The 23,753-nt window shown below is 42.8% G+C and overlaps 4 protein-coding genes across 4 annotated transcripts in view; 3 read left to right on the top strand and 1 right to left on the bottom strand.

The window, feature by feature from the left end:
• LOC6554444 (rho GTPase-activating protein gacU) overlaps nt 1-2,075 on the bottom strand; it is a 63,088-nt gene extending 61,013 nt beyond the window's left edge. Inside the window, exon 1 of the mRNA XM_015153832.2 lies at nt 1,634-2,075. The gene's annotated coding sequence lies outside the window, so the exon portion shown is untranslated. The remainder of the gene's footprint in view (nt 1-1,633) is intronic.
• Nucleotides 2,076-15,464: 13,389 nt separating this feature from the next.
• LOC6554443 lies at nt 15,465-17,141 on the top strand. The gene has a single exon (XM_001982105.1). The coding sequence runs from the start codon at nt 15,465-15,467 to the stop codon at nt 17,139-17,141; it is 1,677 nt and encodes a 558-aa protein (XP_001982141.1).
• A 336-nt stretch (nt 17,142-17,477) lies between these two features.
• Nucleotides 17,478-19,679, top strand: LOC6554442. The gene has a single exon (XM_001982104.2). The coding sequence runs from the start codon at nt 17,478-17,480 to the stop codon at nt 19,113-19,115; it is 1,638 nt and encodes a 545-aa protein (XP_001982140.1). The 3' UTR covers nt 19,116-19,679.
• Nucleotides 19,680-21,112: 1,433 nt separating this feature from the next.
• Nucleotides 21,113-22,792, top strand: LOC6554440. The gene has a single exon (XM_001982102.1). The coding sequence runs from the start codon at nt 21,113-21,115 to the stop codon at nt 22,790-22,792; it is 1,680 nt and encodes a 559-aa protein (XP_001982138.1).
• The last annotated feature ends 961 nt before the right edge of the window (nt 22,793-23,753 follow it).

The raw sequence follows: 23,753 nt of genomic DNA, 5'->3' as shown, positions 1-23,753 counted from the left end.
AAATCAAATGCAACGCGCTACCAACGCTTTGAATCAGTCACAATTAATTGCAGCCAGCAGCCGCAGCAGCAGCCGGTCCGCAAAAAACGTTCATAAATTATAGCAGCGGCGGCAGAAAAAAGTATTAATTAAAAAAGAAGGAAAAAGCTGCAACGGTAACAACAGCTATTAAGAAAATTTCTTGTTGACTCATCCGAGTCCACAATTAACAACTCGCAGACTACCAAGAATCGCTGAGGCTGCGACTTCGGCCAGCATTTCTTGCACTCATTTGTCGCATTTTGTCCCAGCCACTTGGCGATTTCTTTGTCAGAGCTCGGCAATTAAACAATTGTTGTTATCGTAGTTGCTTTGTTGTTTTTTCTTTTTTATTGTAGTTTTGTTTCTGAGATGCAGCTGTTGTTGTTGCAGTCATCATTGCAGGCTATAAATTTTATTTAATTTCTTGGCCCCTGCCCCTTAAAAGCACACGCCCTGGTGGCTGGGGATCTCGTGACTTGCGTTCCGCAATTGTGAGAATCGAGTATTAAATAATTCTTTGCATATTTATTTATAAACATTATTCCTGCCTCTTTTTTATTCTTAAAATGCGATTTCCTCAAAGCTGATTAGGCGTTTTAATTGCGATGTTCTTGGCTGTAGGCTCGAAAGATTCAAATTAATACTCTACCTTTTATGTATTGAAAATATAGATTTATATTTAATGTACTTATAGTACTTCTTTAAACTAAAGGTTAGGCTGTACAACTCAAATAAATAAATTTGAATACAGTAAATAATGCTAAATATTTATGGACGTTCAAAAAATTAAAAGACTTCATAATTTATTACCCCAAAGCATACTTTAGAATGTAAAAATCATCAAACCACAAATAAAAATCTGTAATTACTAACATTAAGCATCGTTTAGTCGAAGCGAGACATATACCTGTATTTGATAAACCATTAAAAGCCCCATTATTTGCCAAACATCAGCAATGACCAACATGCCCAGTTCCTCTCCAAAAGCAAAGCACTAATGCCTCATGCAATTGTAATTATCAATATAAAATGAATCAAACAAAAACAAATAAAAAACTCCGTTTGCTCACAGCTGTATTTCCTCTTAATTGTACAGGAGGAAGAAAAAATAAATCGCTTTTCCAATAAATTGCATCACAAGACTCTCAACAATCCCACCAGCACCACCGGCCATATGGAAGCGGCAATTGTTAAAGTGTTGAAGTGTTTTTATTTAAATTGCTCAACTGAACTTGTAATTATGGCGCACTCTGATTATTGCTATTGCTGTTGTTGCACTCTGCGTTTAGCATAAGCCAGACTGGATGTAAATTATTTTTAGAGCCATGTTGGAATTTTCACTCGCACAGTTTCTCACTACTCGAAAAACATAGCAATTAATTGTAGTTAAAAATGCTTTAGCTAACGGTTTAATGCTCAAACAACAAAAGCGGCAGTTGAGTTGTCAGTTAATTGTATTTGAAATCGCTGTCTCTGCTAATTGATAAATCTCCATTGGCCAAAAGGCAAAAGCCAAGCACTCGATGGGCGGCAGTTGCACATAAAATCCAATTACAAACGCGTAAAACTGAAGCAAACGGTTGGACTTAAGCTCCGGTTCAACACAACTCACCTGCGGCAGGGCAAATACGATTTTGACGGCTCTTTGCTCGGAATTGGAATCGGAATCTCCCCCAGAATCTCCTTGTGAAGTAAGGCCACAAAAACACACGCGATTCCACACTCACACACTGGGATATCTTGGCCAGGCTCAATCTATAAAACGCGGATGTGGTTGGCAGCAAAAACTGGCAAGTGAAATATTTATGTAAATTTATTTCAGCTTCTTTTTTCGTTGTTGTGCAGCAGCAGCAGCCAGGCTGTGTTGGTGAAATGCATTTGAAGACATTAAGCGGCACACTTGGCAATTGTCGTCGTTCGGGGCAGCGAAGCGATTTGATTGAAGTGGGGCTGCCGACCAGGTCCACAAACCGACAAGCCGACAAACCGACAGTCCGAGTGGCAGGCGAAACGTTGTTTAACAATTGTTTCTTTTTAACTTTTTTTTATTTCGTGTTGTATTTTCGTTTTTTTTTTTTTTGTGTGCGATCCGGCAGGATTTGAGTTGTCAATTAGTTTGTTACGGCTGCTATCACTTGGCAATTCGGAGGCGCCCGAAGCGCCGTTATCTGCTGCAAACAAATGACACCACAAAATGGCAGCGCGTTCGTTGCCTAAGTCTTTCGGTTTTTTGCCCCGGCGAGAAGATTGAAGTGAAGCTGAATCGGCGACTTAGTTAGAGCCTCTGTTTCTTTATTTGTATGTCATTAAAAGACCGCTTTATTGCAACATGTTTTTCTATATACAATATAATTAATTTACTGATACAAATATTTTATTGTACGCTCTTTATGTGATCTTTTGGCCAGCGAGTAATTAAAAATAAATTTAATTTAATTTGCCTTTTTATTTATTTATACTCTCGTATATTTTTGTTTTTTGTTGCCGATCGAAACGAGTTTGGTCTTTTGTTAACATTACTTTATATGTATGCTAGTCTTGTCTTGGCATAGGGCATATGAGCCTACAAACTGGCATATATGTTTTGATTTGGTTTTATGGCCGCACTGAATTGGTTTTTACTGTTGGCCAGACTTTTTACGAGCACTTTTTTCAGTTGGTAGCCGCACAGTAACAGATTAAGTTTGAGTGCCAGCTGCAGGCGGGATTTTCATTTTCATTCGCCCTCCCCAGCCGAAGAAATCATTTCCATTTCGATATCCGCGCAGTTCATTGGCCAGGTCCACAATAGCGACGAAAATCGCACGCAAAACGCCCTGGAAACGCGCGCACGCGACAACAAAAAACGCGCACGCGATTCGCCAGCGAAACGAGAAAACTCAATACAAACTCAGCCAAAAGCGCGAACGTATTTTAGCGCGCAGTCGCAACCAGCTTAAACAGTCCCGCAAGAAAGTCGCACAGAAACTGCAAGAGGATAAAAATTGCAATCGGCTCACAGCCCGACTGCAGTAGCAGCAACAGCAGCAGCGACGCAGCAGCGACAGCAACACGTTGCAGTGCCGGTGCAGCAGCAACATCGGCAGGAGAAGCAGCAGCAGCAACAGCAGCAACGGCAGCGTTGCAAAACGTTAAGATCTCTCGGCAAAAACAGGCAACAACCTCTCGAAGACCGACTGACCGAGTAATACAGTCCAGCAACCCAACAACCGCAGCCACAACAACAACAGCAACACGGCCCGAACTCTCTGGCTGGAAAAAAAGCCGCTAAAAGCGCTAAGCCATGAAAACCTGTTGTGCACAGATCGCTGCCAGCGTCGTTCGTTGCTTCGTGTTTATCGCGAATCTCGCTCTCTTAGCCAATTCTCTGTGGGCCAACTCTCTGGGCCTTCCAGTGGAGAGCGACTGGCTTAGCGGTTCATTTCCAGTTGGCTGCAATATCAGTTGCCGATCAGCTTTTGACCAATAAAAAAGGGGTTCCAAGTCAGGCGTCTGGAAAGACGTCGGCTGCGCAGTCAGCCGCGTCTTAACGACCAAAGAGAAGTCAAGTTAAGAGAGCTTGCATGCTCTTGCTGGCCATTTGCTTAGGGCCAAAACGGACTGATAAGAAATTGAATAAAATTATATGAATTTCATTAAGCAGCAACATGAAAGAGCACACACATATTCTGGTCGGCCACGCCTGGATATTACAGCTATCGAGGCTCATTTATCGCGTCCAAAAAGGAAGCGAAAAGTGCTTGTGAGAATATATTTTCGTTTTCAAATTTCAGATACAAATCATAATTGAAAGGGGCTCAAAAACTATACAAATACAAAAACAAAAAAGAGAGAGGGGCTGGATGAGCTGTTCCAGCGGACAGGCGACACTTGCCACACGTCCAAAGGTTGCGACTTTGACAATTTAATTGTCACACGCCCGCCACTTTTGGTCAGCTTCCCGGCAGCACGAACTTGCCGCCTCGAACTCTATTAACGAAGCCAATTGACGGACACTTGAATGGCCAGCCGCTGTCACTGGAGAGGGGACCCAAATGGGAGGGGGCATAGGGTGTGCAGGGGGAGGTAGTTGGAGAGGTGAGACCCCAATGGACCACCGAACGGCATTAACATAAACAAGTGTTGCAGGAGTCGCGAGCTGCAAAAGGGTAACAGAAACATCCCGAACATTGTCATAAATAACGCGACAATGACAACTTGTTTGCGCGGAATCGGAATTGGAGCTGGTATTGGGATGGGTGATAGTGCACTCGGGAAAAATAATTACACTAACTCAGTTGCATGACGAAATGCAAATAAAATATTTAAACAAATATTCAGATATAACATTAGTATACATATATTTAATGTTCCGAAAACGTGTGTCTTGATTGTAAAGGTCATACTACATAAGTTGCATGACAACAGATATATAAAATATCTCATATAATAAAAAAATATATTGAGGTGTATTTTTAATAGTACTAATCGTAAAGCTTTTTTGTCATGGAAAATGTGTTTTTATATAGTGTCCAAATATTATTAGGCATTTTTTTAGTGTAGCGGTACTGCTATCGCAGTCGGAATCGGAATTGCGGCCTAATGCAGCAATTGACGTGCGGCGTTTGCACCTAGCTGAGTATTTGATCCGTCCGCAGGTCCCAGAGGCGGAGGCCACATAAAAGTGGCGCGGCAATTGCCAACTTTGGTCACTGCCGGCGACAAGTGTAAAACGACTGTCTCCAGGAGTCGGCGCTGGGATCTCGGATATTATGGCTGGATCTTGGGCATTCGACTTGGCCAAGTGGTGCTCCTGGCACAGAATCGCCATTCGCGACAGTGTGTTTGTGTGTTTATGGCAGCTGCCGTTTGATACTCATTCAAGTGCCGCCTAACATGATTTCGGTGTCATCTGCTTTTCAGCTTTAATATTGCCTGTTTAATGTGACATTTGCTGTAGATGTTGCTATTGCTGTTGCCTCCACTGCTGGGCTATTGCATTATTTATGAGCCTCGGATCGGTCGGTTCGGTTGGATCGGATCGAATCGAATCGGATAGGATAGGATAGGATCGAATTCGGATTCGATCCCCACATTCACCTCCCATTCGCTCTCACCGCCTCTATGGCCCCTGGATGGCATCTTAAACGTTTCCCATTTTTAATTTAGTGATGATTGATGTCTTGTCCACGTCGCCTTGACAACGACACACTTGACTCTGCGCTGCATCCACTGCGAGTATATCCATGATATCCACTGTATCCATCTACCCGTCCCGTCGGATTCGCATTTGGCTCGCCTGTGGGGATACGCAGCTGTGTCTTTGGCACAAAAGTCAATTAAGCCGCGATTTAAATGCTGCCAGGGTCATGCCTTGGGAAAGGATTGTCCATCCATGGGAAGCTGGGATTAGTGGCTCTGCTCCCAACTGGCCAGCAAATGCTCCTCGCGTACGTGCGGCTGCCTGGCCCCAAAATGGAGCCCAGTGAGCGCCATTTGACCTGATTTTATTTGCACTATTTTACTTTTATTGCGCACTGTTTTGTTTGCACTGTGTGAAATTCAACGTTACAGTTCTGGAATTTGAAGAAAATGGTACTCTGAATTAACATGCATTTAACTTTCAGATAAGCTACTACATTTTTGTTTGGTATCGCTCTACTTATGAAAAAAACTCGACTGCGAAAATATACTTTTTAAATATTTTACAATTGTTCCTTCAAATAATTCTCATACTGTCCTACCAGGGAGTTTCCTGTGCGACTTCGAAATTTCGGTAGTGCAGTGTTAAACATTTTGTTCAAGTGTTTGAGTGCATTTGGAATGAATGGGAAGCCATTGTGGGCTTCGCCCAGTGCATGGCAATGATGCGGAACCGAGTATAAAATGAAATTGCATCCACAAATTGCCAGGGCGACGGCCATCGACAATTTCATTTCTTTAGCATTGAGTGCCGGTGCTCTCGGTGCGCTTACTGCTTCCATTTGGAAGCCGAAGAGCGGTTCAAAAGGTTTGCCAAATTATAAATTAAAAGTAAATCGAATCGAATGCTTAGCCATTTGTCTGCGAACTTGAAAGTGCTGGCAATGTGAAAGCCGGCGGAGCCGTCTTAGGCTCAGGGGTCAGCTCCAAATACAAATACCCATCGAAACCCCAACCGGAGCCTTGCAGGTGCATGCCAAATCCGTTTGTCAGCGTCAGCATCTTGGTCGTGTGTTTTTCCAGCTTGTTCTAATTTGCATGCAAACGGATCTGTGGACCGGACCGGAATGAAATGAACTGGACGGCGCGACGTCGGCGGCGACCTGCCACAAGCCATGACGAATTACTTGACACCTGGACGGGCCATTAAAGGCGATCGTTTTGGCGGGGGCGTTCCGTTTGGCCTCAGTTCTTTAGTCTTTGCTCTTCGTTCATGGCTAAAATCGGGTTCTGCGGCCAATTTCAATTTGATATTGATGGGGCCGGCAGGTTGCTGGCTAATTGCAAATGTCGTTGATGGCCAAGACATCTCTCTTTTGGCTGATTTACGGCCCAACAGCGCCGTTTGATGAGGTGGTCGTCAGCTTTTAGTGCGTGCATCACTCATTGTTACAGTTAGAGAGCTGGCAGCTCTAATTTAATTTAAATGCACACCGCCACAGCGACACCCGCCGCTGTCGCTCGTTTGTCTGCCTGCAGCGGCTTCGGTTACCATTACTACCATTACTACCACCTCGAAGTCCATGTCCATGTCCAAGCGGATCTTGCTCCACATCCACATGCACATCCACATCCACTTGGCTGCAGGTTTTCGAGTGTGTTTGCCTTGGTGGCGGTGAAATTTCGCCCGCCTGGCGTGGGCGTTTTGGCTCAAATGCCTTCAGCCGGTCTTTACGGCCGCCGTTTCAATGCGCTTTAATTTCTATGGCCCCGGACGAGATTGCAATTCATTTCCCTGCCATTTGGCGGCCAGCTCTGACACACAATTAAATCCTCAAACACAACAAGAAATTAGGAATAGCAATAGCAAAATTAGTTGGGACTGCCTCCTACACCTTATGAACCCATTTACGTTGTTATCATTCAAGTGATTCTTTAATGATGGGTAAAGTAAATCTTTTAGATAGCAAAAGCAAGAGGAAAAAATTTTTCGCAGTGCCGACAAGCTTGTGGAGCACCATAAAATCAGCATTTGTCAGTCCGGGGCAAACAAACTCCCATCATCATCATAATTCGTGCGGGGGCATTATCAATTGTCATCGCCGGATCGCAGTTGTCATCGGACCGGGCTTATTGCTGTTAATCCATTCTGCTCGCTCTTATCAACATCGCCATCAGCGCAAAAGCGAACATTTGTTAAACACTAAATGCACTTATTTGTTTTGCGGCAGCGGCAGCCCCAAGAATGCAATCAACGTTGGCCGCACAGCAACTGCTGCAACTGCAACTGCAACTGCGGCAACTGCAACTGCAGCACCCTGGTTGACTGCCTAACTGACTGACTGACTGACAGTGGTTTTGGCCCGGCTGCTCAGTGGGGAAGCTACTAAAATGTGGCAGTCTCCGTAGCTCCAGAGCCAGGTTTTTTCGATTTTTTTGTTTTGTTTTTCATTTGACTCCCACGTTTGCGATGGCGCATTGCACAAATTGCATTATTTGCACGCCGCGCAGTTGCAGTCTGGCTGACTGTTGTTGTTAGTATTATCATCAACATTGTTCTTGTTTTTCGGCCTCTTCCTGCGGCACTTGACGCCACGAGAACATAAAAATGCTTTTCAGCACTCGAAATGATGATGACTGTCCTCCGCCCCCTTGTTCAGCTAAACTACTCCAGTCAAAATAGCATTTTAATAGACGCAACAGCAACAGCAAGAGCAACAGCAACTGCAGCAAAAGCCCGACAAGATGAAACGACCCAGAGCCAAAGTTGCGGCCAAGTCAGTGAACATGTGAAAATACTTTGGCCTGAACCGCAACGAAAAGGCTAGTAGGGGGGGAAGAGGGAAAGACTGAAGACTCAAGTCACAGGAATTGCCAGCACACGCTTTTCTAATTTAAGAACCTTTCGCTGCATGTCCAGAAATTTGACATCAACTTGCCGCTTGCTTTGCCAAATGTTATCTAAGCCACAAACGGAATCCAGTTAGCTGCGTCAGTCGGAAGAGCAAACAAAAGCGTTTGAAAAACGGTGTGGCAGCGGGCAGGGGTGTGTGGATCTCAAAAACGGCTAGACGCCCTGTTTGCCTGAGCACTTGACTTGCCCCATTTGCTGCCGGGGTGGTGGGTGTTGCTGCTGTTGCTGCTCTTGATGTTGCTGGTGTAATGAGCAACCACTGCAACTGCAGCCGAGGTGGCAAGTGAAGTGCCCATCATGACAGCAGCAAAATGCAAGGCGAAGATGATTTATAATTGTCATAGACTTCCTGGTCTTGTTGTTTAAGCGGGCGATGAGCTGAAAGCCGAGCACTGCCAACACGAATCATATCCATGCCAGATACATTTCAGCACCTGCTGCGAACAGTGATCATGATCTCATTGGGTGAAAAAATATCACATGCATACTGCCGGACAGCAGATTAAAAGCGAGTTTTTAATAAATAAGTAAATATTTTGTCGTACTTTGAGATAGTAAAATAAGGTAAAATAATTTGTTTGAATTTGCAGAAACCAATTTCAGTTTGTTCACTCAAGCATTTAACGAGTTCAAGTTATTATGGCAAATTCAAGTTTTCACCTAATGTTTATATTCATCAAATACCGCTCTAATTTCGTATGCTTATGTCAATATAAACAGTTTATTGCCGCTTTTATGAATGCTTTTATATTGAGTTTAAGGCTGGTATCCAAATATACAAAACTCTTAAAAAACCTTTATTAAAGCCATATAAAGTGATTAACCAGAATTATGACCATACGTTAGCATATGTTAAATCCATTTATAATGGATCAATATAGGATCGAAACTGTCTTCGATTTCAATAAAACCCATTTGCTTGCTATATAAGAGACGCAGATTTAGAGAAATTTATGCTACAAATACAGTAAATTTAATGTCTCATTCCCGGATTCATTTGAAGCTGGGCCAGTGGCTCATATTCCGTTTCCTTTACCTGGCAGCCGCAGTTCCGCATCCAACAATAGCCACCACAAATGGCCAAGAGGCAGCCGACTTATGCAACTCCAGTCAGCGGACGACGGCTAGGCAATGGCGGGCAATTTATTTAATTGCAAACGGCATGAGAGCTCGCCACGCCCTGAATTTATTTTAATTAGCCCGATATTCGCTTCATTATATTTACATACATCAACTGCAGTAACGGCGATCTGGAGATCCGGCGAAGCGAAGCGTTGCCCAGAAATAGTTCGGTCTAATAAGTGGCATTTATAATTTTATTGACTGCCAGGCCAACTCAGCGAACTATGGCAACATGAGATTGCGGAGCGATCGATTGATGCCGAGTTCTGAGATTCAGTTTTGAAATCCGCTGCAGCAGAAGCGCTCGCGGCTCTGAAAATTTGGACATATGCCAGTCTGGGTTTTTGGCCGTTTGGATACTGCATTTTTCGACATTAGTTGGCAATTTTTCGTGGCCCAAAGCTGTCACGCCGACAGAACGTCAAGGAGAGATCACAAAAACGGGAAAGACTATGTATTCAATAAGGAATTTTGAGTGCTCTCATATAAATTTCCTCAGAGACTCCACAAAATCTTCTAATTAAGCTGCTTTCAATTATGGTATTTCATTGGAATTTTTCAACATTAAGAAATGCTATATTTTATTTATGTTGGATTCAATTGTGTATGGAAGAGGTTTTCTGCTTCCTTACTTTTCTACAGCAAGTGACTTTGATTAGACCCTTTGGAAAGGGTACGAGCACCTCCGAGCCACAACACATTTGCCACATTTTGACTTCTCGTCAGAGGGCGATTTTGTTCCGCTGGCCACGGCAGTGTTTGCTAAACAGGCACACTTTGAGCCGGATCGGATCTAGTCGGAACGGAACGGAGCGGAATAGAGCTGGCTGGCTGGATTGGCCCCAGACCCTGACATATTCCTCGTTGACGGAGCACGACTTGGTCGGAGGAGCAGCGAGGACAGAGGGGCGGGCTCCAACGCCCTAGAGCCAAGCCAAGGCGGATCGGGGGCATCATTATGATGTGACTGTGACGGGCGGGCAACCTTTCGGGAGGGGCTGTGCTCGCCCTGCATTTGCAACATTTTCATTTTCGTTTGGTGGCTCGTTTCGCTGCCATGTGGCACATTTATCAGAAAATGCCCACTGACATTTTGGCCAGCCACTTGAACTGGGTTAGCAGTGCAGCTACAGCTATCCGCTCATTAAATATACCCGTTACTCGTAGAGTAAAAGGGTATACTAGATTCGTTTAAAAAGATGTAACAGGCAGAAGAAAGCGTTTCCGACCATATAAAGTATATATATTATATTCTTGATCAGGATCAATAGCCGAGGCGAACTGGTCATGTCCGTCTGGCCTTATGAACTCCTCGATCTCAGGAAATTCAAAAACATTAAAAAGTTATCCAAGGCTGAAGCCCATAACTCAACTAATCTTAATCGGAATTTGAATCGGGATACCTCTAAATGTTTGTGGAGCAATTCTCTAAAGAACTGCATTCAAATTTAGAATTTTATTTTTTTTTAATTTTTTTGTCATTTTTCTGATGTTATGATGTTGTGGAAATTCAAAAATGTCCCTAGGCTGAAGTTCTAATGTCCATAACTCAACTAATCGTAATCGGAATTTGAAGAGGGATACCTCTAAATGTTTGTGGAGCGATTCTCTAAAAAACTGCATTCAAATTTAAAATTTTATTTTTTCAATATTTTTTTGTCATTTTTCTGATGTTATGATGTGGAAATTCAAAAATGTCCCTAGGCTGATGTTCTAATGTCCATAACTCAACTAATCTTAATCGGAATTTGAAGCGGGATACCTCTAAATGTTTCCGGAGCAATTCTCTAAAAAACTGCATTCAAATTTAGAATTTTATTTTTTCAAAATTTTTTTGTCATTTTTCTGATGTTATGATGTTGTGGAAATTCAAAAATGTCCGTAGGCAGAAGTTCTAAAGTCCATAACTCAACTAATCTTAATCGGAATTTGAAGCGGGATACCTCTAAATGTTTCCGGAGCAATTCGCTAAAAAACTGCATTCAAATTTAGAATTTTATTTTTTTTTAATTTTTTTGTCATTTTTCTGATGTTATGATGTTGTGGAAATTCAAAAATGTCCGTAGGCTGAAGTTCTAAAGTCCATAACTCAACTAATCGTAATCGGAATTTGAAGAGGGATACCTCTAAATGTTTTTAGAGCAATTCTCTAAAAAACTGCATTCAAATTTAAAATTTTATTTTTTCAAAATTTTTTTGTCATTTTTCTGATGTTATGATGTTGTGGAAATTCAAAAATGTCCCTAGGCTGAAGTTCTAAAGTCCATAACTCAACTAATCTTAATCGGAATTTGAAGCGGGATACCTCTAAATGTTTCCGGAGCAATTCTCTAAAGAACTGCATTCAAATTTAGAATTTTATTTTTTTTTAATTTTTTTGTCATTTTTCTGATGTTATGATGTTGTGGAAATTCAAAAATGTCCCTAGGCTGAAGTTCTAATGTCCATAACTCAACTAATCGTAATCGGAATTTGAAGAGGGATACCTCTTAATGTTTGTGGAGCGATTCTCTAAAAAACTGCATTCAAATTTAAAATTTTATTTTTTCAATATTTTTTTGTCATTTTTCTGATGTTATGATGTGGAAATTCAAAAATGTCCCTAGGCTGATGTTCTAATGTCCATAACTCAACTAATCTTAATCGGAATTTGAAGCGGGATACCTCTAAATGTTTCCGGAGCAATTCTCTAAAAAACTGCATTCAAATTTAGAATTTTATTTTTTCAAAATTTTTTTGTCATTTTTCTGATGTTATGATGTTGTGGAAATTCAAAAATGTCCGTAGGCAGAAGTTCTAAAGTCCATAACTCAACTAATCTTAATCGGAATTTGAAGCGGGATACCTCTAAATGTTTCCGGAGCAATTCTCTAAAGAACTGCATTCAAATTTAGAATTTTATTTTTTTTTAATTTTTTTGTCATTTTTCTGATGTTATGATGTTGTGGAAATTCAATAATGTCCCTAGGCTGAAGTTCTAATGTCCATAACTCAACTAATATTATTCGGATTTTGAAGTGGCATACCTCTAAATGTTTCTGGAGTAGTTCTCTAAAGAACTGCATTCAAATTTAGAATTTTATTTTTTCAATATTTTTTTGTCATTTTTCTGATGTTGTGATGTTGTGGAAATTCAAAAATGTCCGTAGGCAGAAGTTCTAAAGTCCATAACTCAACTAATCTTAATCGGAATTTGAAGCGGGATACCTCTAAATGTTTCCGGAGCAATTCTCTAAAAAACTGCATTCAAATTTAGAATATTTTTTTTCAACATTTTTTTGTCATTTTTCTGATGTTATGATGTTGTGGAAATTCAAAAATGTCCGTAGGCAGAAGTTCTAAAGTCCATAACTCAACTAATCTTAATCGGAATTTGAAGCGGGATACCTCTAAATGTTTCCGGAGCAATTCTCTAAAGAACTGCATTCAAATTTAGAATTTTATTTTTTTTTAATTTTTTTGTCATTTTTCTGATGTTATGATGTTGTGGAAATTCAATAATGTCCGTAGGCTGAAGTTCTAAAGTCCATAACTCAACTAATATTATTCGGATTTTGAAGTGGCATACCTCTAAATGTTTCTGGAGTAGTTCTCTAAAGAACTGCATTCAAATTTAGAATTTTATTTTTTCAAAATTTTTTTGTCATTTTTCTGATGTTGTGATGTTGTGGAAATTCAAAAATGTCCGTAGGCAGAAGTTCTAAAGTCCATAACTCAACTAATCTTAATCGGAATTTGAAGCGGGATACCTCTAAATGTTTCCGGAGCAATTCTCTAAAAAACTGCATTCAAATTTAGAATATTTTTTTTCAACATTTTTTTGTCATTTTTCTGATGTTATGATGTTGTGGAAATTCAAAAATGTCCCTAGGCTGAAGTTCTAAAGTCCATAACTCAACTTATCTTAATCGGAATTTTAAATGGCATACCTCTTACTGTTTCTGGACCAATTCTCTAAAAATCTACATCTAGCTGAGCAACGGGTATCTGATAGTCGGGGAGCTCGACTATAGCATTCTATCTTATTTTATTGGTAGCCAAAAAAAAAAAGAAAACCGAAAAATAAGATTGTTTCGTTTGACCTCGGGGCATCACTACAAATGCGGATTTCTCAATACGTAATTTCTGTACAAGATTGAATTGGCCAACAGATTCGATCGGATCGGATCGATCAGAATGTGTAATTAAAGGGCGATCGAGAGTCGAAGGGCGGTCCGAGGCCTAATGAATGGCGGCAGCTAATTAAGTTTTTAATGATCCACATTTGGCACACACAAGCTGGCAAATCAATTAGCGCCCGCAGCCGGCTAACAATATGGCTAACAAATGAGTTCGGCCCAGACCAGAGCAAATGGTTTTGACAATTGCAGCCGAACTACGCCCAAACGCGGAGCGCAATCTCTGATGTAATCTGGATCCAATTGGCGTCGTTGGCCTGAAATATGTTTTATCGCATTTATTATCAGCTGCACCAAATCGTCTATAATTGAAAAACTGTTAACTAGATTAGCTGCCATTAGATGGAGCGATCGAGGGGGCCAGCCAGGCCAAGTGGGTCTCGAGTCCAGACCGATTCATATCCAGTTTATGGCCATTTAGTTGAGTCCGCAGTGGGAGATAAGTTTGTAAGTCTGTAATCGACTTGGCCAAAATGGCGCTGACCACGTTCATAAATAAGCTGCGGCTGCCCCAAAGGGACATGCCATCCATTCGCCGTTTTTCGAATTTTCTTTATTTATCTAAGTGCCTCCAAATCAGCCTTTTGCTGGCTGCTCTTTGAAATCTAATTAAGTTGTTTAAGTGGAATTTGTGGCCATAAAATTATGCAAATATCGGTGCGCCACCGCACTTCTGCCCCACTCGATTGGCACTCTGCGGATGCATATTTGCATTGGTAATTTGCACGCCAAAAGCCCACAAAGCCCCGGGGCCTCAGGTCTTGGCTCGTAAATCATAAGTGGGTGAGTTACGTACCATAATTTGTTTATTTTTTTGTTTCCTAAGCGCCACTAAAATATTGGTTGAAGTATTAGGCGGAACAAATTTCATTCGACTGCACAATTTAAGGGTGTGATCTAGCCAAGTGAAAAGTTCTCATGCTCTGTGGGAAGCCATTAATTCGGGACATAAAGTTCGACTTTTATTCACCATTTCACATGATTTCTTGATTGCGCTGTACATCTGCAGATGCATATGCCCACACAGGTGCATAAAGATGTCAACGCTTAACTTATCAAGGCAGACGAGCACTAACAACAAAAAACGCCAACGACGATGATGCGACAACGTTGTTAATACAATAAAAGCGTTGTGATTCCTGCTTTAAGTTTATTTGCGTGTCGCTGCTGGTCACAAAATACAAGTAGCGCCCACCGCTGACCGTTTATCAAACAACAATAAACTGTAATTTATGAAAAATGCCTGTAAAATGACGATAAAACAAGTGCCACGACCACGGGACGACACCACCAACGAAAGCCAAAGCAACAAAATGCCGCTGTGCAGACGATGATGATGATGACATGGACATGGCTGCCAGTCTTGGACTTGTGCGCATCCAGCCAGCAAACTGCAACCTGCAGTGGGAGTGTATGATTGGATGCATGGTGCTGTGCTGGCCAAGAAGACAACAATTCGTTTGGCCGGTATGCCAGTCGGGGGGGCAGGGGTCGTGGGTTAGCGGGTTCGGCGATCCCCAGCTGCATCTTCACATTTGGCCCGAGTATTTGACCATTGTCAACACGCTGGTTTGTTGTTTGTTGGCTTGCTCAAAAGCAATTGTCTCTCTCCCCAGTTTGGTGTAGCGGCACTGGGGTATATTACTTATGCTCGTTTATATTCATTTATTTCCTTAAACTTGAATTTCAGAAAATACTCGTACATTCCAAACTGACAAAACTGTTGAGAACTTACCAAAATACGTTAGCCCTTAACTGAATAAAACTACTTAAAAAGCAGCCACCTTGGCATGCAATTCCTTCTAAGTTCCAGGAAACCTGCTGTGCGAATATACCCCTTCTTGTGGGCATTCTCCACCGTTTATTTGGGTCACTCTGGCGACAGGTCAGACAAGCCACAATTTTATGCGTCGCAACTTTTGCTTTCGAGCGTTGGCGCAAGCTGCTTGCATTCTTTGTAATGCATTGTGTTGGAAATCAGTGGCCAAAAGGGTTCTGCAAGTCAGCCCTTAAAAACGCTGACTCCTTCAGTTTGGACAGAACAATGTGAGCTGGGCCTTAAAAGCCGAGCCCAATCCTTCAGTGGGTCACTAGTCTAAAAGTCGGGCATGTGGCAACAAGTGCTGTTGGCCGAGACCCCTAATTGGTCTCGTTCAGACGTTCTCCAGCGGTTCTGGACACATTTGAGGTTGGAGGTTCGATACCGGACGCTGCTGCACTATCGAGTGGGATCATGTGAATGCTGGTTTGATGATGTTATGGGCTCTGCCGACTCAACGGCTTTAATGTGGAATAATCAAACGTACCCACATTATCTGAGGCAGCGACAGGATTCCGACATGTTGTCAGTGTCCTGCCTGAGATTTCACCAGTACCAGGAAGTGCTGCTAGCATTAAGCGTAATGCTGGATCAAATACTATACATTCCCGTGGTATTGCAACTTTGCGGAGACGAAGATTCCAACCAGGAACTGAACTCAGCTCGGCTAATATTGAAGCAAAGTCAAGACTTAAAAATGATCAACGTCGTGTTGCTCTCGTCGAAATTTTTTACCTCTGGGACACTCTACTCCTACGAAATGTTTCCAGAGTTCAAAGTTAAAACACTAGTTTATCAAGCATACCTCAAACTATTCCCTTATAAGCTGGGAAACCTGAAAGGACATCCTATACGCACCATTCCCGATAATTCTGAGCCGCATACCATCGTGCAAAAGATATCGAATGGTTCCATCACCATTGAAGGTCCTGTATGGCAATTAATGGTTGAATTCGTCAAACATATTAATGGCACTCTTCAGCTTCCCATGGAGCCACATCCGGATAGAACCATTAAACTTGTCCAGGTCCTGGATTTGGTAAGAAATGAAACCGTGGATATAGCAGCCAGCTTGAGGCCTTATACCGTCAACGTGAAACGCAGCAGCTCGCATGTATATGGTTTCCCAATGATGGTGGGAAATTGGTGTTCGATGTTACCCACGGAAAGGGTAATACGCAGCCATGAGGCGCTGGCCAGATTGATGAAGTCTCCTTGGACGTGGCTAATCTTGCTAGTGCTGTACGGTGTGCACAGATTTTTGGTGCTAAAAACACGTTTAAGGATTTCACTCGTACACCTGATAAAACTTTTGATTAACCTGGCGCTTATCTGCTTTCTAGAAGCTCAACTTTCGGCCTATTTTATTGGACCCCAGAAGGTGAATCACATTTCCAACATGCAGCAACTAGAGGAATCGGGTCTTAAAATCCGAGGAATGCGAGCGGAGTTCATGGAGTACCCCATCGAAATGAGGAGTCGGTATGCATCCTCCTTTCTGCTGCATGACGTTTTCTTTGATTTGGCACAAGATCGTAACAACTTCAACACTTCTTATGGCTATACGGTGTCCTCCGTTAAGTGGAATCTATACAAAGAAGCCCAACGCCATTTCCGGCGACCTTTGTTTCGCTACTCGGAGGATATTTGTGTCCAGAAGCTATCGCTTTTCTCACTGATCCTGCAAAGCAACTGCTTATATCGCCACGAAAACAGAAATTTCATCTTACGAATGCACGAAGCCGGACTCATAAGCCTGTGGTATAGGAGATCCTATTACGTAATGGTTGCTGCTGGACGATTCCCCAAGGGGGACTTAAGCACAGTCCGCCAGGCGCAACCCATTCGTTGGTCAGAATGGCAGTATGTGGAATTACTACATGTGGCCGGACTTCTATTTTCTGTGGTTGTTTTCGTCATCGAGCTCACTGTTCACTATGTAAATGTTTGCCTAAACAACTTGTAAGCTGAGTAAATATGTCGTAGGAGTAAATAAAAACGCATTACAGGATATAGTGGGGTGTATTGGTTTCACAAAAAATACACTTCTTATTGTCAATAAAAAAACTACTTGTAGTTTATATAATATGAATATATTTTCTAAGTAGAAACATTCCGTACATTTTGATACCAGCAGCATTGTAGAAAATAATTATTAATGGGTATTCTTAAACTATGGATTTAACTGTGTTATTCTCACGTCAAGTGGAAATGAATTCCATAAATAACTTTTCACCGATTAGGCAAATAAAACCAGTTGTATTATATAGGACCATCCCTAGAAAGAAGTCAGTATTCTAAGATGTCTACTGGCGGTAATAGTCTGCACTCCAAGCTCGTGTCGCTAATAAGCCGTGGTCAAGAACTTACCAGTATTTTCTTCTATGCTCCTGTGAATGAAAAATGCCACCTCGAAGATACAATTGCATCGGCCACTTGGGGATTGCCCCTGGTGGTTTGGCGAACGGATAGAACTGTGATCCTGAATGGATTCATCGGCGAGGGACTCTTGGTGCTGGCTTGTCTTCCAGGATTTCATTGGAGATCTCTGCTAGGCAGCCTATCGAGAAGTCTGAAATACCTTAGACAGGCGAGGATACTCATTGAACTCATGGAGGATAGAGATGAATTCCTAGTTGGTGAAGTGCTGCATTTTTGTCTCACTCAGGATATGATTAATGTCAATGCAATATTTGCCGACTTTTCGGAAACTGAAAATCTTTCCAGCTTTGAGGCGTATCCAAGTTTCGAAGTGGTGAACCAAACTTTTACACCTGACACACAAGCATCCGACTTGTACCCGAATAAGATGTTAAACCTTCGTGAAGGCGTTATTCGTACAATGCCAGATTATTCGGAGCCAAATACCATACTTTACCAAGACAAAGAGGGCAACAAAGAGATCCTTGGCTATTTGTGGGACTTATTGGAGGCCTATGCTCAGAAACACAATGCCCAACTGCAGGTGGTCAATAAGTATGCGGATGATAGGCCTCTCAACTTCATCGAACTCCTTGACGCAGCCCAAAGTGGTATTATAGACCTGGGTGCCAGCATACAGCCAATGTCGGTGGGTTCCCTAAATCGCATGCACGAGATTTCCTATCCGGTTAACCAGGCCAGTTGGTGCACTATGTTGCCAGTGGAAAGGCAGCTCCATGTGTCCGAGTTGCTTTCGCGGGTGATGCCGTATTCCACATTTGCCGTGCTACTACTCTTCTGGATTTTCTACGAGGCGCTTCGTGGACGCTGGCGCCGACACTCAAGGCTCAAAAGCATTGGCTGGCTGGTGCTGGCCACATTGGTCAGCTCGAACTACGTAGGAAGACTACTCTATCTGTTCACAGACCCACCGTCTCTGCCTCCAATCAACAGCCTGTCGGTCCTGATGGAATCGCCTGTGCGCATCATCTCCATAAGATCGGAATACTCGTCCATTGAATTTACGCAGCGCACCAAATACTCCGCTGCATTCCATCTGGCATTGCAGACATCGATACTGCTAGGACTGCGAAATGCCTTCAATACCTCCTACGGCTATACCATCACTAGCGAAAAGTGGAAGATATATGAGGAGCAGCAAAAGCGGAGCGCAAAGCCAGTGTTTCGCTATTCGAAGGACCTGTGCTTCTATGATATGATACCATTTGGATTGGTCATTCCGGAGAACTCGCCTCATAAAGCTCCATTTCATAGTTACATCCTGCGCATCAGAGAGGCTGGTCTGCATGATTTGTGGGTGAATCGGGGCTTCTCCTATATGGTTAAGGCGGGTAAGATCAACTTTACAGCCATCGGGAAGCGTTATCAGGCCGAAACGCTCAATATTACGGACCTCAGAAATGTGTTTATCACTTACGTTTCTGTATTGCTAATTAGCATGGTTCTGTTTACCTGTGAGCTTTTTGTTAGCTGGGTAAACTACTGGCTGGGCTTTTAATTGTTCGCGCGGCAATTACGGCGATGGCGTCCGATAAACCAGGCTGTTCCACCTCCACCCAGCTACTCAGTAAATAATAGAGACAAGACAGGATAAAAGCAAATGCTAACTTTGGTGTGTTTACTTCGTGACGGTGACAAGGGTTCCTGGAGTGCCCGATTCGGGCAACGAGACAGTAGTTAACAATGCTGTTGAATGGATTCCTACCGTCTTACACCTTCGAGCTGCGAGGGCAAATGAAATAAATGCAAATTGCCTCCTACGAAGTCACCGCAGCGACACGACGGGCACCACGAAATGAGACCCCAATCGAGGGGAAGATGAACCGCCGAACCGCCGAACCACCGAACCACCGAACCATTAAGCCACCATCAGACAACCGCAGCAGATCCACCAAATTATGTAAAAGCCTTGGCAGCAAACACCAGCAAATTGTGGCCTAGTGCCGAAGTTGTCGGTTTCTTGGATTTTGGTAGGACAACGCAAGATCTGAGTTGCCGAGTCTGAGTCGCTGGCCCGTTTTGATTAACATAAAGCGAATAATAGACATCGACTGCCAGCAACGTGTACAAATTTGATTTCACGATTTTGCACTATTTAGCCAAAGAAGCCAAGCCAAACCAACACCTGCAACATTGCCAACATCGGCAGCATTGGCAACAACCAGCGCTTTTTGGGTAATTTTGACAGCAGAAGATGCATTTTCGCTTCGTTTCCACGGCTGTCAATGATGTGTCGCAACTTGCATATCTCAATTTTAAATGACGTCTAGTTAGGCAAATGAACCCACTCTTTTGGGACTGCGGATTGGCCCAGTTACCTTTACTTGGCCTAAGAATTTTCTTGCTTCATGGAGCATCGGTGGCTAGGATTGGATTCTGTGGCTTAGACAATTGCTACGCCAAGGGCAATTTATGATGCACAAGATGTGCCACGATTTGGTTGACAAATTTCCCCGAAACACGATGTCTGGAAAATGAATTATGTGGCCGTGATCGGCGGGAAAATCAAGCCAAAACCGCTGATCGAGCGGGCCAAGACCCTCACGACATGTGAGACAATTTCCAGCCGTCGTGGCCAACAATCGACTTGCGATTCGAGATTTGCTGCAAATTATTAAACGATCTGTCCCAGCGAAGGTCAGCGGAGTGGAAAACACGCGTGTGCAGCCAGAAATGCGCAGACCGCAAAACTTTCTCCGCAAGACGGATGCGAGGGTGTTGTCAGCTGCCAAGAAGGATCAGGCTTAAGTCAGTACCGGCCATAAAATCTCTTGGTTGGCCAAAGAGACGCCGCCTGAACTTTGAATGGCAGCCGAAACAAGTCGGCAGCCCGATGGTCAGCACCGAATACTTGACACCCTATCGGACACATTTCCATATTTCCATAGACTCAGTTAAGAAGTCAACTTTCCAATATCATGATAAGAAAAAATTCTGGTACTAGTTCGTTTATAATTTCTGCCACAGAGCCTTTTGAAAACATGAATATATCTGATTTTAAACACAGATTTAAGCTGCGCCCTTTAATAAAACCAAAACTCCCCTTCAACGGGCAACCATGTGAAGCCAAAAAATGTTTCGGCCTTAAAATTCTACAGCTGCAGCTGGCCCTCTGGGTTCGGCCTGTCGTATTTTCTCTGGCTTTTTGTTTTGTTTCGCTGCATTTTGTTTTGTTTTGTTTTCGCCTGCGTTGCGGTTGCCTTGCCCACAAGTTGAAAGGTCAGGAATTTATGGATTTTACATGGCTGCAGAGACATTTCCAGATACAAGTCATCGTAACTTTAACAAACTGGGAGCTTGCCTTGAACTCATATTCCACCATAGCGAAGTCACTTTGATAATTGCTGGACACACTCTTTATTTCCGTATTGAATTTGTCCCCAGATAATAACGTGCGATAAGCATTTGATTTCCAAAGCAAACAATTTATCAAAGGACAACCGCTTCCAGTCCCCAGTATTTGTCCTTCAGTCTTCGTCGGATTGGGTGTTAGTCATGTTGTCCAACATCAGTGTTACTCCTGCTCCTGAGCTGGTCGATCTATACGGTTTAGTCCTGAAGTTCTTGTTGTCCTCGGAGGCCACATTGTTCTACTTTAACCCCACTGGACAGAAGTGTAGCTGGGAAACGCTTTTGAGGACTAATCTATCCAGCCATCCTCAGATCATCTGGTATCGCGAAGAAACTTATCCAGGATTGTACCAGCGCCACAGCAATAATCTCTTTGTAATGGCCTGTCTATCTTCAATATCTTATGATGGGCAGCTCAAGCTTTTGGCCCAGAGTTTGACCAGGTACCGGTTAGTAAGAGTACTTATCGAGGTGGAGGCTAAGGGAGGCTCCTTTTTGGCCTCTCAAATACTTCTGCTTTGCCAACAATACAGTATGCTGAATGTGGCACTGTACTTTTCACGTTGGAAACGCACTCTGAGTGTCTTCAGTTACCTGGCTTTTCCATATTTCAAGGTCTTGAAGCAGCGTTTATTGGGATCTTTCCGACCCAACATCTTTATCAACCAGCTAGCGGATCTCCAAGGCTATAAAATTCGGATTCAACCCGACCTGTCGCCTCCCAACTCATTTTTGTATCGCGATCGACATGGTGAATATCGGTTGGGTGGATATTTGTGGAGGATTGTCGAGAACTTTTCCAGAAGTTTGAGAGGCGACACCCAGATTCTATATCCGACATGGAAAAAAGGCAAGGTTTTAGCTGCGGAATATATGATCCAGTTTACACGGAATGGAAGTTCGGATATCGGAGTAACTGCCGCAATGATAACGTTCAAGCACGAGGAAAGGTATTACGACTATAGCTACCCTCTGTTTGACCTCAGCTGGTGTACCATGTTGCCGGTGGACAAGCCTTTAGGTGTGAAAGTTATATTTTTCCGAATACTGAGTCCTGGACTAGCGCTTCTTCTACTTTTGGCTTTTATACTGTGCTTTTTGGTAGTTCCGCAGCTTATGAAATTGTTGGGTATCACTTTTCGTGGAAGATTAATACGAGTGGCTTCAAGGATTTTCGCCTTGGTGATGCTTTGCTCCAGTTCTGCCCAACTGCTCTCCCTGCTGATGTCCCCACCGCTCCAGACACGAATCAAAAACTTTGATGACCTTTTATCCTCTGGCTTGAAAATCTTTGGAATAAACCGTGAGTTCTATTTTCTGGATGGTGGTTTTCGGGCCAAGTACGCGTCAGTTTTTCACCTGACTGAGAACCCCAATGAGCTGTATGATAACCGAAATTACTTTAACACAAGTTGGGCATACACCATCACGTCCATAAAGTGGCTTGTGATTGAGGCCCAACAGCGGCACTTTGCCCATCCAGTATTCCGGTACTCGCAGGACATGTGCTTCAGTTCGAACCAACCCTGGGGCTTGCTGATTGCACCGGAGTCCCTCTATCGCGAACCGCTCCAGCATTTCACCCTAAACATGAACCAAGCTGGCTTGATGACCAATTGGATGACCCAAAGCTTCTATGAAATGGTGAGAGCTGGCCGCATGACCATCAAGGACTATAGCCGCGCTCGTGTAAGGAAACGGCTGCGCCTCAAGGACCTTCGCATGTGCTGGCTCATCTTGGCAGTGGGTCTGGGCACTGCGACCGGCGTATTCACCATCGAATTGCTTCTTTTCTACACCAACGTATTTCTCAATAGCTTGTAGTGTCTGGCTTTGTCATTTTCCCCTGCAAATAAAATAAATGCAAATTGCTCACCAGGAAGACACCGCAAAGACACGACCGGAGCCACGAAATAAGACTCCAAGTGCGAAGCGAGAAACAAGGCAACCACAACAGATCCACCAAATTATGTAAAGCCCCAACACCAAAGAAGCAGTCTAAAACCAACAATTTGTGGCCTACTGACAGAGAGGGGGTGTACACTGCAAGTAATCACTTAGTTGTAGTACCTTGCCATTCTAAAAAAATTGAAAAAACCTAAAACCTACTTTACTTCATTAAATAATTATTATATTACAAATTTATATACAGATACGGATTGAATTAATATTTTATTTGGTGAAAGAAAGAACATTAATTGTTCAGTGGTGCTGTCTGTTTTTCATTTTGGTAGGACAACGCAAAATCTGGCTGAGTCTGAGTTGCTGGCCCGTTTTGATTAACATAAAGCGAATAATAGACATCGACTGCCAGCAACGTGAACAAATTTGATTTCACGACTTTGCACTATTTACTCAAAGAAGCCAAACCAAACCAACACCTGCAACATTGCCAGCAACAAGGGACTTTTTGTAATTTTTGACAGCCGAAGATGCATTTTCGCTTCGTTTCGTCTGTTGTCATTGATGTGTTGCAACATCGCACATCTCAATTACAAATTATGTCTACCACCATTTGAATGAAGGCTTCACAACTTCTTTGCGGTGTTATATTTTTGAAGGAGGCATTGAGATTATCGAGTAGCTAGCTACAAGTAGACGCAAAAGCGATTTACTATGTGCAATAATGTTGTTTTATTTGATTAACAACTTTACTATTACTTATTAGCGAATTAGAGTCTCGGAGGCAGTTAAAGAAATTGACTTAGTTTTCCTTCATTTATGTCTGTGTTATTCGTGCCAACCAGATTTATTTGGAAATGAAAATGGAAATCGTTCTGCCATT

Source organism: Drosophila erecta, unplaced genomic scaffold, assembly GCF_003286155.1.
Source record: "Drosophila erecta strain 14021-0224.00,06,07 unplaced genomic scaffold, DereRS2 tig00000000-arrow-pilon, whole genome shotgun sequence".
In the NCBI taxonomy this organism is placed as follows: Eukaryota; Metazoa; Arthropoda; class Insecta; order Diptera; family Drosophilidae; genus Drosophila; species Drosophila erecta.
This window is presented reverse-complemented; position numbering and strand designations above follow the sequence as displayed.

Excerpts from the sequence above, each read along its gene's own strand:
- LOC6554443 (XM_001982105.1), top strand. The coding sequence starts at position 15,465 with ATGTGGCAACAAGTGCTGTTGGCCGAGACCCCTAATTGGTCTCGTTCA.
- LOC6554442 (XM_001982104.2), top strand. The coding sequence starts at position 17,478 with ATGTCTACTGGCGGTAATAGTCTGCACTCCAAGCTCGTGTCGCTAATA.
- LOC6554440 (XM_001982102.1), top strand. The coding sequence starts at position 21,113 with ATGTTGTCCAACATCAGTGTTACTCCTGCTCCTGAGCTGGTCGATCTA.